Source organism: Euphorbia lathyris, chromosome 3, assembly GCF_963576675.1.
Source record: "Euphorbia lathyris chromosome 3, ddEupLath1.1, whole genome shotgun sequence".
Lineage (NCBI taxonomy): Eukaryota > Viridiplantae > Streptophyta > Magnoliopsida > Malpighiales > Euphorbiaceae > Euphorbia > Euphorbia lathyris.
In genome coordinates, this window is record NC_088912.1 from 97,880,369 (window position 1) to 97,899,291 (window position 18,923).

At 36.0% G+C, this 18,923-nt stretch overlaps 1 protein-coding gene and 1 long non-coding RNA gene across 2 annotated transcripts; one reads left to right on the forward strand and one right to left on the reverse strand.

Moving 5' to 3' along the window:
* Window positions 1-548: 548 nt before the first annotated feature.
* On the reverse strand, window positions 549-4,377 carry LOC136224585 (uncharacterized). Its single transcript, XR_010686498.1, has 3 exons — window positions 4,003-4,377; window positions 3,829-3,898; window positions 549-3,751 (listed from the first exon to the last, which is right to left on the reverse strand). It is a non-coding gene; the product is annotated as an uncharacterized lncRNA (long non-coding RNA).
* Window positions 4,378-5,146: 769 nt separating this feature from the next.
* On the forward strand, window positions 5,147-6,844 carry LOC136223724 (flavonol sulfotransferase-like). The gene has a single exon (XM_066011865.1). It carries the CDS (start codon window positions 5,193-5,195, stop codon window positions 6,354-6,356), a length of 1,164 nt encoding a protein of 387 aa, XP_065867937.1. The 5' UTR covers window positions 5,147-5,192; the 3' UTR covers window positions 6,357-6,844.
* The last annotated feature ends 12,079 nt before the right edge of the window (window positions 6,845-18,923 follow it).

Sequence of the window (18,923 nt, forward strand, 5' to 3'; positions counted from 1 at the left end):
TTGACCATAAAAAAAAGTCATTAACTTATAGAAAATTTAATAAAGACTAAAAAGTTGATAAATGAAATTCGAAGATATGTATATATATTTTTTCTTTTTACTAATCATACTAGAACGAATCTCTCGCTTTGCTTCGGGTATTTAAAATTTTCCAAACCTGTTAAGATTTCTAGATTTCTTGAAAAATTGTATAAAAAATAGAAATAGACTGAATTCAACGCACAAAAATATACTATAAGATTAGCTAAAATGTTTTTTATTTTTATAATTAGTACTGAACAGATTTGATTAATAATAATTTAATTAGGTAAAATGTGTTAATAATTTCTTTATATCTGATAAAGTTTAGATTTTTAGGGTTACCAAAAAAAAATGGTAACTGAACTTAATAATGGATGGAGTTAGTTAATTCGAACTCTCGATACAACAAACTTATTTTGTTATTTGTTATAATACCATCAATATTACATTATCTTGAAGTAGACTTGATAATCTCAAACACAAACGAATATTTAAGTATTGCAACAACAAATAATAAATTGGTAATTTTAACTGCCAATAAAACATATCAAGTTAACATCTTACATTACATTGATTTGTAAATTGGTATAATAATAAAAATATCAATTACACAACAAACACATAAATTTGCTAGTTAAATAGAAACTTGCGAAGGCCTCCATATTTCGACTTCCGATAAGAGTCAATAATACATATGAGGTTAACATCTTTACAAAAAGATCAACTCCTAAAAAAGTATGGAAAACCTGTGGAAATAGTTGAAAAGAAAATGATACAGCAACTCAACCCAACCCAACCCAACTAAGCTAACAAATATTAGTAATTTGCTTTTAAGAGTAATGCTAAAAAAAGAAAGAAAGAAAAAAGATCATAATATACCTAGAAATAATATGATAAATAGGGACAGGCACTTATATAGCAACTGATGAATTTATATAATTTTTTTTTTTTATCATTTTTAGTATTTTAACATTCCATTTTCTAATTGCATCTATTATAGTTTAACTTATTGCTGCATATCTATTAATCAATTATTTACAGAATAACTATTTTGGTTAGAAAATGTGATGCTTTCTTGCTAAACATAATATGCAAGCTTTATAACATTAAATGGATATCAAAATAATTAAATTCCAACAAAAAGGGCATGGCTATCTAGTATTCACCAAAGGCCATTAGGGAATGGCTAATACATGTTTCAATCCAATCCTCATCTTTTGTTAAGAAAACATGGGATACTTCAAAATGAAACAGTTCTTATATGAATTATATCGTGTTAGGGAATGGCTAGTTTCATGTTTCAATCTAAGCTAGCCTAGCCTTTTTTCAAGGAATTTAGAATCACACAATACTTCAAAATGACACAAATCTTCAGAGATAGCTATATATGTAGTACGATTTTGACCTTTTAAGTGTTTTTTTTATTCGATTTAAATATTCGCCATTAGTTATTTGCTTGGACGATTTCATTTCGAGAACGCATATGTAAAGATCAGCAACTCTTCAAGGTTGCATTTTTTTTCTCCTTTAATATTGTCAGTATGCAAGTCATAGTGTTTTTTGTTGTACATTTAATTTCAGGAGTATTAAATTTGTATCTAAATGAATCTTCTCTGCGTGTTCTGTATCCATGGGATGCTTTCTTTAATATTATTACAAAGAAGTTTTGGGTTTCTTATTATTCTCCATTAAAAACTTTGTTCTTTTTTTGTCATGTTATTGCACCCTGCAAACTTATTCCCAAGATGTGCATGCCTCAAAGGTAAGAACCAGGGAAAAAGGCTTCTACCTCTTATAATTGTTCTTTTTCCTTTCCTTTTATGTATAAAGAAGGCATAAACTTGACAGCCAAAGTTCTAAATATACACAGATCTAGAACGGAGTAATATCAATGACGTGTCTAGTTCTGTTATTGAGGCCTAAATTAGTACCTTTTTTAAACGTTAAGCCTATATTGGTGCTATTTTGTACGTGGAGCCTAAATTGATACTTCCCCAAAAACCATAGGCCTATTTTGGTACTTATATATCCCAAGAACTTTTGAAACCAGATCAGCAAACAAATAACGACTTGAAATAAAACCAGAGGTCATGTGATCCGGTGTCAAGACTAATTTCAGAAATAAAGAATCAAAAGCAATGAAAAATATCGAAAAAAAAGAAAACCTCAAGAAAGAAACCTGAGCTATGACCACGGTGTTCTTCATATTTGCAACCTCCTGGGAAAACATAAGAGAAAAAGAAAATCAAAACCCTTACAGAACACCAAAGATGCAAAAGAAAAAATCAAGAAACAAACCTAAAATCTATGCTGGCATTTATTAGATATGCATTACAATTAAAAAAATATGCACAGAAGAAAATGCTAGATCCGGACTACGGACACTCATGTCCAAACTGTTGCTTTGTGCAGCCAACAAAAACACAGTTGCTGCAATTTGGAGAATTAATTGCAGAATCATTGCTTGCTTTTGTCATTTACTCTCTTTTTTATATGAGTTTCGATGTGTATGGGCAATTGTTACATTTGGAAAATAAATAGAGAAGCAATACACTCCTATACTTTGTTCTTGTTTTGAGTCAAAAGTTCATTGGTAGGCACACGGACTGGATATCATACTCATACATGAAGAGCTATATGTATATATTAATTACCATAACCTTAAAACGATGATGGGAAGTTACAAAGGAATTTGCAGAGATGCAAATAGTGGGTTCCATTTTCACTTTCAGTAGTACAAATCACTTGCCATCTCCATTGCCTCCACGGAAAAAGTACTTAAATTGTGCTGAGAGCCAATTTGAAGTTTTATCAAGGTAGCCCCTCAGCAACAAAAGACAAATTCATCAATAAACCAACCAATTCAACTTATAAGAAGTTCATAAATTACACTTAATCAAATTAACACATTCAAATTTTACAATTTGTTCTTTATATTATAATTGCTCTGGATCTACGATTTGGATAAACATTAGACATAACCCATAAACCATCATTGATCTATAAACTTAGTAAGAACTCATAAAGTTCAAGTGGTTACCAAGACATAACAGGAACAATGATAAGCAGTGCATTATCATGGAATGGAAAATGTTCCATAAATCTGGTTCCCATAATGCAATATTGATCCAGAAAACAATAACATAGAAGTTGTTGAACTATAAGTTCTCTTATGCACATAAGAGCTCTAAGGAAATTGTCTAACTCCAATCTCACAACTCATTTAAATGGATGTCTTCTCATGCTCTTGAGGACAAAATGCAACAAAAATTTAAATGCATAAATTTAACAAAAATTTACTAACAAACCAACAAAAAAATCAGTACAAAAAAAATTGAAAACCAACAAAAATTGAAAGAAAACCTCTCATTTCCTAACCACATCAGCAAATATTACCTCATAACGAAATAATAATAATATTTGAATCTAGGTAAAGAGTACATGAACATTGAAAACCCGTTACTAAAATCAAAATAACAAAAATGAAAATAAAACAAACCTTGATCTTCACATCCACAGAACATCAAAAAAGATTAAGCTATGTACCTAATAAGAAAATGGAAAACGAAACGTTGAAAACCCATGGTGAAACATGAAGAGAAGGGATAGAAAGAAAAAATTAGACAAAGAAAAGAAGAGAGACAGTGAAATGAAAATGAGAAAATACAGATTGCAACCCCTGAAGAGCGAACTCATCAAATCATGTACAGAGGAAGCCGTCGCTAAAGCCCTAGGATTACAGGGTGGTGATTAAAAATAATGAGAGGAAAATAAACAAAATACATAAAAAAAAAAAAAAATCTTAACTGTTGGAGAAGAATACAGTAGCCATAACATCATAGGAAGAAAAGGAAGCATCTGAATCTGAAGCATAAATCTGAATACAGAAAGTGATAGAAAACAATAAATGAAAACTAAAGAATACATACAAATCTGAAAGCAGAAAGTCTGTATCATAAGGAAAAAGAAAAGAAAATTTACCATGAACATTGTCTATAAAATGTTTCTCTTCATCAAGGAAGGGAAGAGATAATGATAACAGATAGTGAGTCATGGCTACAGATATCGAACAGGGGATTGAAGGAAGGAGAAGAGATGGGATGAAAGAAATCACAGCAAATCTCATGTAGCACGACGTCGTTTTGAGGATGGTTGGAAAGTGAATATTTTGAAGACATGAGGACATAATTGGTAACTAAAAATTCTAAATTGAAATCGGATTGAATTGGAATTTACTGTTCCTTTTGCTATTCAGTTTTAATTCTATAGAATAATCTGTGTACTAGTATTCAAAAACATAGTATAGTAAATTTTCTCCTACTAATTCGTCTTGTTTTTCCATCAAATATCTGAATCTCTTTTTTCTCATGAGATTGTGACATAGGCTGCATCTTAGACTTCCCATTTATAGAAAAACTTAGGTTTTCCACTCAAGGAAACTTCAAAACTTTGATCATTATGTTTTTTTTGTTTTATTTTTTTTTTACTTTTCAAATATTGTCATTCTTTTTGTTTTATTATTATTATTATTATTATTATTATTATTATTATTATTAGATATTCAATTTCATTATTTTCATAGATAATTCAAACCACTTCAAGTCATTAAGCGTAAACAAAACCGATTAATTTCATCTAAATATTTTATCGATTAAGAGCAGATAGTAAATTTTATTTTCGCTATTATTTAATTTAAAACATTAGAGAAAATTGATCAGATAAAAATCCCTTCCGCTGCGTCATCAAATTCAACAATAATATAAAAAAAATTCTCCAACAATAACTTTTTTTCTCTCCCTAATATCAAAAACCACTAATATAATTAATTTACTGAGAAATTTTATTATACGTCTAACCTACCACGTCATTTATACATTAAACTAATAATGCGATACCACGTCACATCTCGACCAATAGAATATTAATATTAAATCAAATGATTGACTTATCGAACGAATGACGTAATGCGCGATTTGTTTAATAAAATTCTCCATTTTATCATAAAAAAATCCATATAGTCCTCACATTATTAAGTCATGAAACTACATTATTCTTTTTAATTTGTTGAAATTTTCCCTATAAATAGAGAACCCCTCATTGTTTGTTCCTCACCACAACACAAAACATCATCTTCCTCCAAACTAAACTTCCAATTTTTTTTTGCATCCATTATGGATCTTATTCATATGGGAAAATTGATGAATCCAATCTCCAATATTTCATTCTTACAAACACCCAAAAACACAATATTTTCCCCTCCTACATTACTTCCAAAACTAGGTTCAAATCAACAAATTACAAACATTTCAATCTCAAGAAACTCCCAAATCACCAAAGCACTTCCCATTGCTCGCCAAGACACAGTTCATACTCTTATTCCACCACAACACACTGAGTTCATCTCAACCTTACCGACCCGAAACGACTGGAAATTCATGTCTCTTCATAATTACCAAGGTTTCTGGTACTTCGCCCTCTATTTATCAGCAGTATTAACAGCTCAAAACACATTCAAAGCTCAACCATCAGACATATTCCTATGTACTTTCCCTAAAACAGGCACAACTTGGCTTAAAGCCCTAGCTTTCGCCATCCTTACGCGCTCTCAATTCGCCCTTTCGAGCACTCCTCTTTTAACCTCAACTCCACATGATTGTGTTCCATTCCTTGAAATTGATGCTTATGCTGCAGAAAACAACAGGAACTCACAATCTCCCCTTGTTTCCACTCACATTCCTTACACATCCTTACCGGATTCGATCATCGAATCCAAGTGTAAAATGGTGTACCTTTGTAGAGATCCTAAAGATGTGTTGATTTCAATGTGGCATTTTCTTAGGGCAAGATTGCCTGCAGGAATTGATAAGGATGAGTATGTTAATATTGATGATTCTTTTAAATCATTCTGTGAAGGAGCTGCTAATAATGGACCTTATTGGGATCATGTTTTGGGGTATTGGAATGCTAGTTTGGAATTTCCTGATAGGGTTTTGTTTTTGGTGTATGAAGATATGAAGGAAGATACTGTTTCTGTGGCTAAAAGACTTGCTGAATTTATGGGATGTGGGTTTTCTCAGGAGGAAGAGAAACAAGGTTTGGTTCAAAAGATTGTTGATTTTTGTAGTTTTGAGAATTTGAAAGATTTGAAGGTGAGTCAAAGTGGAGCTTATAGTGAAAAGTCTCCTTTTATAATCCAAAACTCATCTTTCTATAGAAAGGCTAAGAGTGGAGATTGGAGCAATTATATCACTCAAGAAATGGGTGATCTTTTGGACAAAATTGTGGAGCAGAAAATGAGTGGCTCAGGCTTCTCTTTTCTCAAATCATCTGAGTAGATGATTTAATAACGTCGGTAGTTTTCACCTGGTCAGTGACTGACTATGTGAATTTAGTCAGTCACCGTTAGATCTAAGAGGTGTAAATCTAAATCATATGATTGTTTTAATCTCCACCATATGATTTTAAGAAGCCTAGATCTAACGGTGACCGACCAAATTCACTTTATCAGTTATTGACCAGGTGAAAATCATTGATCGTCGCAATATATCTCACCAATTATAAAAAAAATAGATGTTTATTTCTTAACGTCAATCATCTTTAATGAATAAATTGATATCCATCCCTCTTTTAATTAGTCGAGTGTATTATAACCGATGTACAGTAGTTCTCGTGTCTAAAAGAATATTTGATTTTTTTTTTAGTTTGTACTCCTTTTATATTAAATAAATGTAAGTGTGTACTTTTATATTGTTATTGTATTCTATTTCTCTTTGCTAACTGTAGACCTTTGTAATAATATATTGAATGAAAGTTTACTTGTATCTTTTGGAAGAGTTAATTAGAGGTATTATATACATCATCTCCATTAATTACTTCTTAACTAATTTATTTTTGGTATGGTTCTAAAAAAAATGCTAAGATTAGTGGGGGATAGAGATCTCGGAGATATTGATCCGGATTGAGAATTAATCGAATTTGTATTTTTATATTTGTTTATAAATAAATTATTATGTAAATGTAATTAAAATGTATAATATACTATTAAAAATCATAATATAAAATGATTTGGTATAGAAAAATATGTATATTTAAAGTATTATTAGATTTTTGACTAGAATACAAATAAGTCCAAAGTCAATAATTTAGTGATTTTGACTAGAATGTGAGTACTAACACTTGCTCTATATGGAATAATGTTATGTTTTTTGAGATACCTACTTTTACGTATCCTTATGGCACTTTTTCTTATACACAGATGCCCTTTGGCTTGTGTAATTCATCGGCTACTTTCCAAAGATGTATGATAGCTATATTTTCTTATATATGACTGAGAAATTCATGGAGGATTTTTTTGTTTTTGGAAATTCATTTTCTAGTTGTCTACAGAATTTGAAAAAAGTAATTACAAGTTGTGAAGACATATTAACCTAGTTCTTAATTTGGAAAAATGTCAATTTATTTATGGTGCAAGAGTGTATGTTTTAAGAATAAAGTCTCACAAATGGGGATTGAGGTTGATTCGATCAAGTTAGAGGTCATTTATAAAATACATCCCGTCCTAGTGTGAAGATCGTTAGGAGTTTTTTTAGGTCGTATTGGGTTTTATAGGCGTTCTTTAAAATATTTTTCGAAAATTGCTAAACTCCTCTAACCTTATTACTTTTAAAAGATGAAACCTTTGACTCAAAGGCTTTGAGTTCATTAATGAATGTTTAAAAGCTTTTAACTGGCTTAAAGACAAATTAGTGAATGTCCTAATATGATTAATCCAGATTTGGATCTCATATTCGAATTGATGTGCGATACTAATAAAACTTCGATTGGTGTACATACTTAGGTCAAAAGGCACTATTTGTCAACCAATTTATTATGCTAGTAAAACTCTAAATGAGATTCAACAAAATTATATCACCAGTGAAAAAGAGCTTTTAGCGATACTGTTGCTTTTAACAAATTTCGGTGTACTTTCTAAAGTTATTGTATATGTTGACCGAGTTTTTATATTAAGCACCCAGTCTTCCGTGTTACTTGGAGGATTTGGACATGTATATGGCGATCCCACATAATAATTAAAATAGTGGGACCTCTTATAATAATCGTGTGTCCATATTACACGTGTCAAAATATGTAGGGGATGTCCTCTATTTAACATGGAGAACCGGGTGCTTCTAAAATCATTGTCATGATTTCAACATTTTTTAGACGAGTTAATGATTTATCCACCATTAGTATGAGAAAGAATAATAATGATAATTAGAATTATTTACTATTTGTTATATTTTGAATTAGTCACCATATAGTTTAAAATTTAAAATACAATTTGTTATAATCCTAAAATTTTCTCAATAGAATAATTTAATTGAGATTGAAACTGTTTCAAACTTCAGAACTATTCAGAATTATATAAATATAATAGTATCAAAGGTTTTAATTTAAAAAACTCTTATATATGACCAGAATTACACATATGGTAAACTAAATACTGCGCTTTTGATAGCTATTGAATTTAAAATATCAAATATATTATATAGTATGAAATTTTGTAGGAAAAAACAGCCATAGTTTTAGTCATAAATAACATTAATTTAATTGGTATACTACACGTACGTCAATTTTTATTTATTGTTTATTTCAATTAAGTACCTGAGAATTCCCTAGAGAAAGTTTCAAAGCAACGAAACTCCCATTAGAATAATACAACAAAAAAATTGTTTGGAAGTGGATAGCATCGGGGTAAAAGGTTTGAACAAGGAGTGTTGACGATGATGGTAGAAATAAACTGAATTTTATATTGAAAATGGAAAATGAGCCTTGATCAAGATTCTGATCGCCTGAAATCACAACAATCGTCAGAAAATGGGCCGGAGTCCAGTGAACTCTCTCCAATGATAAAGTTAGTTGATATACAAAGAAGATATCAAAGATTAGAAAAAAAAGTGTTATCAGTGGTTAGAATGAATTACCTCAATTCTGGAACAACTTGATTATTTATAGATAACAAAAGCAGAGTCTCGGACACGTGGCAGCTTATGATAGGCCAACAGACCCTATCTTTACGCACCATTGTGTTTATGAGAACGAGGAGCGTGTATTTGGAATCCATCGTTTTGGTTAGTCCACATGTCTTTCCAGATATCATTTAATTGCCTTCAGCAACATGAAGATGACCGAATGACTGCTTCAGTCTCCGTCCTTATCACAAGTACGAACATTCGCTCCTTTTTAACACTGACTGAAATCCACATGAGCCTCCTAAATCATAGTGGGCCTTTGTCACATGCCCAAACGACTAAAGACTATAACAGGAGTGATTGCGACTTATTAATATGGTGAGATATACATGTAAACGTGTTTTAAAGTTGTAAGATCTAATGTGTTAGATTTGGACTAAAGAAGACAATATCTACATGGTTGAGTCAGACTGTTTGTATTAGAGCCGACTTGTCACGTACGATTTGTGATTTGGGAAAGAACCATGAGAAAATTGGTGGACCTATAATTCGATTCAAAGTGAGGAACGTCGGTAGAAGGTCTGAACAAGAAACAACATTAAAGTATAGAGAGGGAAGCAAAAATGAACTTAATTTCACATTAAGGGTCTGTTTGGTTCAACTGTTAGCTAATAACTAGACCTGTTCATGGGCTGGGCCGGGCCGGGTTCGGGCCGGGCCTAACCGGGCTTTACATATAATTATCTTGTCTAAGCCCAACCCAGCCCACCTATATTTATATCGGGCTCGGGCCGGGCTGGGCTTGACTATAAAAAGTAATTCCCAAGCCCGGCCCAACCCGCCCATCTAATATGTTAATATTTTTTAAAAAAAAAAAATTCTAATGTAATTATTTTAGGACTTTAGAGTAATTTAATTTTAGATTCAACTACCAAATTTAGTAATAGGAGTAAATTTTTTTTTTAAATACACCACATATATATATATATATATATATATATATACAATTAAAAATATTACTATATAATATAAAATCGGGCCGGGCCGGGCTCACTTGGGATTTTGAGAGCAATCCCAAGCCCAACCCATTTTATATGCGGGCTTGAGCGGGCTTGGACCGGGCCGGGCCAAAGATCAAATATCAATGTCCAAGCCCAACCCATGAAGTGCGGGCCTGGACGGGTTGGGCGGGCCAACGGGCTCATGAACAGGTCTACTAATAACTGTTGCAGTTGTTGTTAGTTGTTTGCAGTTGCAGTAAGCTGTTAGATGTTTGTTATTAACTGTTTAATTACTAGTGTTTGGTAAAATTATATTAAACTGCTGCTATTCGGATTTAAAATGTCTAAAATAGACATGTTTTAAATTAATCAACGATGAAAGGGAAAATGTGAAAATGTCCATAACGTTTACAACTAGAAATAATTTTACTCTTAACGTCTAAAATGATACAATTTTACCCATAACGCTAGCAGCTAAGAGCAATTTCACCCCTAAAATTGACAAGTTGATCGATTTCAGATATTATTAGAAAATATAGATATTTTATTTCTTATTCTACATGAATTGCACTTCTAAAAAAGAAATTTCATATTTTTTTGTGATTTAATAATAAAATTGAAAATTAATATTTATAAATTCCGCGAAATATTTGAATTTTTTTTGTCCAACTCGTACAAAAGACAATATATTTTTTTTTATTTTCTTTAAAAAAAATTCACGTCTAATCATATGTTTGTAACGATGATAAAATGGTGCACATATGAAGTGTAGATGACAATATTCATGACCAATAAGACAGTTTAATAAAGTATTTCTCAAATTGACCTAACTTGTCAATGTTAGGGATAAAATTGCTTTTGGATGCCAATATTAGCGGTATAATTACACAATTTTAGACGTTAAGGGTAAATTTGTTCATAGCTATAAATGTTAGGGGTGTTTTTGCGCCTTATCCTATTATAAAATAAAAAATGTATTACACAAATTAATAAAAATAATCTATATAAAAAATAAAAAATTTAGTGAACGCTACAAAACCTTGTTCATCTGGGTAATTATCTTGTAGAAATATAAATAATGTTAAACATATTTTGTGGAAATAAGAAGGATAATTTTATCAATAACAAATTACAAACAAACGGCTGTTTATGAAAAACTCCAAATAGGAGCTATTCGTGAAACGCTCCAGGATGTTGCAGTTTTCAGAGAAAATGCTAAACGATGTGGTTATATAAACCTAACCAAACGTTATATTTTTTGCGGTTTGGAATGGAACGCTAAACGCTCCTCCGAAAAGCTGAAACAAACACCCTCTAAAAATAAAGAGAATGAAGATGGCTTCTTAAACCACATAGTCCTTAGACGAGTAGTTATTAAATTTAGGGGGTGTTTGGTTTCTGCTTTTCGTGCTTCTGTTTCCATTTTTTCACTTCAAAATGGAAACTTTTAAGTGTTTGGTTAGTGATCTGTTGTTTGCTTTTTACACCTGAAAAGTAGTAGTCATTTACAAAAACAAAGAATCTCTGCTTTTTGGAAAAGAAAAAGCAATTTTTTCCAACAACAAACTGTAACAGTAAACAACAACAAACTGTAGGTAAAACAAACTGTAAGTTGAGAATATAGTCAAAATCACCCAAATCTAACAAGTTTGAACATGTATACTTCAAGGCTCCGCCTTTGTCACACCCGACCCTAGACGACCTCAATTGACATCGGGCGTGAAATAGAAAGATCATAATCAATACTTAAGAGTCTCCAAATTATCCAACGCCATAATATTACAATTGAACTACCAAAGTTCTAACCATAATTCTCACAATAAGCAGCCAACTTCCAAACCACGCCTAAACGGTCGGTAACCTTCTCTATATCCTGTATTTCTCACCTAAAAACATTAAAACATTTAAAAACGTGAGACAAAAATCTCAGTAAGAAATTATCGGCTACAAAAACCAACTTTACTTAACATAGCTACACATATACATTGATAAAGGGATTTAATCAAAACCTTATAAAATATACTCAAAACTTAAGTTCATATATAGTCAAAGTAGTAAACTAAAACCATAAAAATATATAATCTTGTATCCATTCTTGAGTTCAAAACCTTATAAAATATTGTAATCAAATAAGTGTTTTATCAAACCAACTCGTATTTAATCAAACGTAAAATCTTATATCAAAATCAATCATAACCGAAAACATAATCCAAATGAACTTAAAACATTGTAGCCATCCTCGAGTTTCTCCCCTTAAGTATCAATCCATAACCACATATATAGTCGAGACGTCTCTTAACATTGCCTATCTCATATGGTCTTACCCAACACTTCGCTGCTATACCCAATAGGTCTTCAGACTGTGTACACAGGCCATGTCCCTCACTGAACATGGTCTTCAAATATAAAACCACCGATCCGGATAACTCTCGATGGATATCAAATCATAAAATCATAACGTGCTCAAATTTCCTTTCACAATCAAATTCCAAACTATTTCATAACCATAAATTATTTGGCTTCAATTAGCCCTTTTGTATCATAAAAATCATATTTGGATTTCAATCCAAAATAATAACAATAACCGTAACATATTTCTCAATCCAAAAACAATTCGTAAGAAATCATCAAATTCATTTTGTTCAATATAGATATATATTGAAACCAAAAACATATATGTATAGATGTAAATCAACCAAATTAAGCCTTAAATCAACATAATCAAGAAAAATCTGAAATTCATATAGAAGCATAATCAATAGCTTCATTTGAACCGTAATTTCACAATAAAAAGCAAAATCATGAAAAACTCAAATTTTACAAAATTCCTCCATAACCCTAAAATATCAATTTCTGAAACTTCTTTGATTATATATATATCTATATACATAAAACTCAAAATATAGTTGATAGTTACTTACCTTGGCTACTAATTGAACAAAATACACCCGATCGATTCGCCGCTAAATTCTGTCTAAGACGTTTCCCTCCAAACACTTCCGAAACTCAAAAACTCTTCGGTTAGGACTTAGAACTATGCATAAGGATGCTATGGTTTTGATGCGGACATCCTAACTGAGATCACTGATCACAGGCGCTCTGGCGAATCCCAGACATCAGACCCACGGAGGTTATACCTAGGAGGGCGGATCCCCAAGACAAGCAAGCTGGGCGAATCTAGGAGTACTCAAGGAGGCGTATCAACATCTACCCTGGGCGGATCTCTCGGCTTACTTCCTCCCGAAGTAATTCACCAACAACCCTGACAATCCGTACCTGTACCAATGTACTGTTTGTCGGGGCGTATCACCTATTTTACCCTTTTAGGGATAACCTTATTGTAACCCTAGTAGGGGTAATCCTTGTCTTTTGTTATCATTAAGGGGAAGTATTTAAACCCTCATTTTGTAAGAATGACGGCAACTTTTATCAATCAAACATTATTCTCTTTGAGAACCGAGGTTTATACCTTGTTATTGGGATTCACTCCTTCTAGTTTAGCTAGAGAAGAAACTCTTTGTTGGTTTACGATTAAAACCTCCATTTATCGCTTTCAATCTGTATCAGTTGGTATCAGAACCGATCGTTTCCTGACCCGAAACTTCTTTTGGCAATGGTTCAACCCCGACAACCGTAAGATTCCATGGAAACCAGTGACCGGAGGTATGAGGAGCTGAGGGAGCACCTCGCGGAGCAAATCCAAGCCAGCCATGAATGGCAGAGGCAGACCGATCAACGGTTCCTGGAACTAACCACCTCCTTAGAAAACTTCAGGCTGGAGGTTATGGCGCTAATCCGACCAACCGCGGGAGGATCGACCCAGAGAAAGGAAGGAGCCCTTGAACAACCGCTTCCACAAATAGGTCCTAGGGATCCTGAGGTAAGAAGACCCAACTTTGTCATTGTGCATAACGCTGATAGTGATAGTGATGACTTTGAGGGTATCGAAAATGATGATACCGTTAGAACTATGAGGGATGTTGGGCCTGTTGACAACCGACGTGTGGAGGTTGCTATGGGATACCCAGGTATAGGGAACTTTGATAGAGATGATGCCTTTAAGCTAGAAATAGACTTACCGTCTTTTGGAGGCGAACTGGACATAGAGGGGTTCTTAGACTGGTTCTCGAAAGTTGAACGGTTCTTTGAGTATGCTGGGATTCCTGATGAGAGGAAAGTAAGGCTGGTGGCGTATCGTCTGAAGGGTGGCGCATCAGTTTGGTGGGATCAGACGAGGGAAGAGAGAAGAAGAGGGGGCAGAGATCCGATTCGATCTTGGCTACGGATGAAGGCGATGTTGAGGGAGAGGTTCTTACCGCCGGATTATGAGTAGTATATTTACAGCTCCTACAGGGGATGCTCTCAAGGGACCCGAAGTGTCCATGAGTATACCTCAGAGTTCTTGAGGCTATCAGCAAGGGCCAACTTGTCTGAAACTGAAAGCCAAAAGACCTCTAGGTATCTGGAAGGGTTGAGATACAACATCCAGGATCGTATTGGCACACAGATGGTGGTTCGAGTACAAGATGCTAGGAATTTAGCCCTCAAGGCTGAATCCCAACTGACCGGGAGATCCAGGAGATCCGCCACTACTGAGTATACGCCTGGAGGAAGAGATAACGTGAGGTCTTATGACAAAGGCAAGCAGGTGGCGAGTGCCAGTGGGGCCAAGGTTAACAGTGTCGGAAGGGGATCTGTTGGAGATACTAGGCCATACAAGGAAGCCCATATACCACCTAAGAGCAACAATCCGTATGCAAGGCCAGCACCCTTCAAATGTTTTCGGTGCAATGAGCCAGGCCATAGATCCAACGAATGTCCTAGGAGGAAGAGTGCCAATATGGTGGAGAGATACGAGGATGACTATGACGAAGGGGATGAAGTATTTTGCGAACCCTTAGGAGAAGATGATGATGAGGCGGATGAAGAGAGATACACCATTCATGTGGTACGGCGTTTGTTAGTCTCCAACCGGGTAGAGGGAGATCAGAGGCACTGCCTATTCAGGACCCGCTGTCTTGTGAAAGGTGGGCGATGCAATGTGATAATAGATAGTGGGAGCCAAGAGAACATTGTGAGCAGCAGCGCCGTTCAAAATTTCGGGTTGTTGGTGGAGGCGCATCCCGACCCTTATAGAGTGGGATGGATCAAAAACGTGGGTGAGCTTAGGGTGACCCAGAGATGCAGGGTACCTATTGTGATTGGTGATTACAGTGATGAAGTCTGTTGTGATGTGGTCGATATGGATGTCTGCCACCTATTGTTGGGCCGACCCTGGCAGTTTGATAACGATGCCATCCATGCAGGAAGAGAGAACACTTACAGATTTGTGAAGAATGGGGTGAAGTTCGTCCTTACACCAATGATGAGAGAGCCAAAGGCCGACGAGAAGTCTACCTTGGTAGTCTGTCCTACACACAAATCGTTTGTCAGCGAATGTGAAGAGAGCCAAATGGTGTATGTGGTAATGGTTAAGGCGAATCACGAATCCGCCCAAAGGGACGAAAGGGAGATGCCGAATGAAGTGACCCGCCTACTTGGTGAATATCAGGATCTGTTCCCTAACGAACTGCCAAGTGGGTTACCACCTTTGAGGGACATCCAACATCATATCGATCTTGTGCCTGGGGCTAGTTTACCAAGCCTCCCACACTATCGAATGAGCCCAAAGGAGAATGACATCATGAGACAGAAAGTGGAGGAACTCATCGAGATGGGATACGTTAGGGAGAGTATGAGTCCTTGCACCGTTCCAGCTTTACTTACACCGAAGATGGATGGGTCTTGGCGGATGTGTGTTGACAGTAGGGCTATTAACAAGATCACCATCAAGTACAAATTCTCGATTCCAAGGTTGGATGACATGCTGGACCAACTTGGCGGATCTCGAGTCTTCTCCAAGATTGATCTCAGGAGTGGTTATCATCAGATACGAATCCGATCTGGGGATGAGTGGAAGACCGCCTTCAAGACGAGAGATGGATTGTATGAATGGTTAGTTATGCCATTTGGGATGACCAACGCCCCTAGTACTTTTATGAGGTTGATGAATCAGGTGCTTCGCCCCGTGATTGGAAAATTTGTAGTTGTGTATTTTGATGATATCTTGATTCATAGCGAGACCTTGGTGGAGCATGTGGAGCACTTACGGATAGTGTTTGACCTATTAAGGAAACACCAGCTATACGCCAACACTAAGAAGTGTGATTTCGTCATGAAAAGTCTGGTTTTCCTCGGGTTCGTGGTTAGTGGTGATGGGGTCCAAGTAGATGGGGAGAAGGTAAGAGCCATCCGAGAATGGCCCACTCCGAGGAACGTGGGGGATATCAGGAGTTTTCATGGGCTAGCAACGTTTTACCGCCGATTCATTAAGAACTTCAGTTCCATAGTGGCCCCGTTGACGGAATGTTTGAAGAAGGGAAGGGGGTTCGAGTGGGCGGACGCCCAAGAAGAGAGCTTCTCCTTGATCAAGGAAAAGCTGAGTACAGCGCCAGTGCTGGCGTATCCCAATTTTGATAAGCTGTTCGAAGTTGAGTGTGATGCCAGTGGAGTTGGGATTGGTGGTGTCTTGATGCAAGAAAAGAGGCCCATTGCATACTTCAATGAGAAGCTCTGTGAGGCACGGCAAAAGTGGGCAACTTATGATCAAGAGTTTTATGCTGTAGTGAGGGCATTGAAAGTATGGGAGCATTACTTGGTGGGAAAAGAATTCATCCTCTACACTGACCATCAAGCTCTCAAGTACCTGGGAAGTCAGAAACAACTTCGAAGCTCCATGCATGCCCGGTGGTCCGCCTTCATAGATAAGTTCCCCTATAAGCTTATCCATAAGGCTGGAAAACAGAACAAGGTGGCGGACGCCTTGAGTCGAAGGGTGTCACTAATCAAGACAGTAAACCTGGAGACCGATTGTTTTGAACACATCCGAGGAGAATACTTGGCGGATCCTGATTTTGGTAGTATTTGGGAAAAATGTAAGAAACAGCATGGAGATGGAGCGTATCACCTGATGGATGAGTATCTCATGAGGGGCAACCAACTTTGCCTACCTTGCACTTCCATTCGCGAGAAGGTTGTTCGGGATCTACATGGTGGATCCCTGGGAGGGCATTTTGGGCAAGATAAGACATATGAAGCAGTGAGTTCCCGCTATTTCTGGCCTAAGATGAGGAGAGATGTTGCCTACTTAGTAGAACGATGCTATGTTTGCCAGACCACTAAGGGACGCACTACAAATGCGGGCTTGCAGTTACCTTTGCCTGTGCCAGAGACCATATGGGAGGATCTGTCCATGGACTTTGTCCTAGGATTACCCAGAACTCAGAGGGGCATGGATTCCATCTTTGTCGTGGTTGATCGGTTTTCAAAGATGGCTCACTGCATACCATGTCGCAAGACTAATGATGCCTCAGCGACTGCTAAGCTATTCTTCAAAGAGGTTGTCAGGCTATATGGCGTACCTAAGAGCATCGTCTCGGATTGTGATACGAAGTTCCTTAGTCACTTTTGGCGGACATTGTGGGCTTTGTTCGATACGTCTCTGAAGTTTAGTACCACCGCCCACCCTCAAACAGACGGACAGACAGAAGTGGTCAATAGAACCTTGGGAAACTTACTGCGCAGCAAGTGTAAGGATAAGCCTAGGATGTGGGATGTGGTTCTAGCCCAAGCTGAGTTCGCCTACAACGGCTCTGTACATTCGGGAACCGGGAGATCTCCATTTGAGGTGGTATACACAAAGACCCTGAATCACGTCCTTGATATAGCCTATCTTCCTAAAGGAAACTTGACTGCCAACCAGCTGGCCAAGGATTATGTACAGATGCACCAAGAGGTGAGAGAGACTCTTGAGGAGAGAAATCAGAAGTTAAAGGCTAAGGCGGATGAGCACCACAGGGACCTACAGTTTGAAGTCGGGGATGAGGTTATGGTATATTTGGGCAAAGAGAGACTCGCCAACGTCGCAAGTAGCAAACTTCAGCCTAGGAAATACGGGCCATATAAGATCACCAAGAAGGTCAATGCCAATGCCTATCATATAGCATTGCCGAACTGGCTTGGTAAAATCTCACCAGCATTCAACATCCGTGACCTTAGCCCATGGAAGCCGGATGGTCCTTTGGAGTTCAAACAGGGCGAATCGGTGCCGAGTTCTTTTAAAGAAGGAGAGAATGATGCGGACATCCTAACTGAGATCACTGATCATAGGCGCTCTGGCGAATCCCAGACATCAGACCCACGGAGGTTATACCTAGGAGGGCGGATCCCCAAGACAAGCAAGCTGGGCGAATCTAGGAGTACTCAAGGAGGCGTATCAACATCTACCCTGGGCGGATCTCTCGGCTTACTTCCTCCCGAAGTAATTCACCAACAACCCTGACAATCCGTACCTGTACCAATGTACTGTTTGTCGGGGCGTATCACCTATTTTACCCTTTTAGGGATAACCTTATTGTAACCCTAATAGGGGTAATCCTTGTCTTTTGTTATCATTAAGGGGAAGTATTTAAACCCTCATTTTGTAAGAATGACGGCAACTTTTATCAATCAAACATTATTCTCTTTGAGAACCGAGGTTTATACCTTGTTATTGGGATTCACTCCTTCTAGTTTAGCTAGAGAAGAAACTCTTTGTTGGTTTACGATTAAAACCTCAATTTATCGCTTTCAATCTGTATTAGGTTTAAATTTCGAGTGATTCGGACGGTCGAATCTCCGTAAATCAAAGAAATGGCGGAGAAACGGTTCAGAGAAAAATGATAATAAAAATGACAGAAAAAGAAAAAGGAAAGGAATTGATATAGATGATGATCAACGATATTATCTGGAAGATTTGTCAAAAAATTTGATAAATATCACGTCTGATCCTTCATTTTTCTATAATCTTTTTAAAAATTACTCTAAACTTTTAATTTACACATAAAATCATCAAATTAACTCCAAACTTTTC

Bases quoted from the DNA above. Each gene is read 5' to 3' on its own strand.
- LOC136223724 (XM_066011865.1), top strand. From the start codon at position 5,193: ATGGATCTTATTCATATGGGAAAATTGATGAATCCAATCTCCAATATT.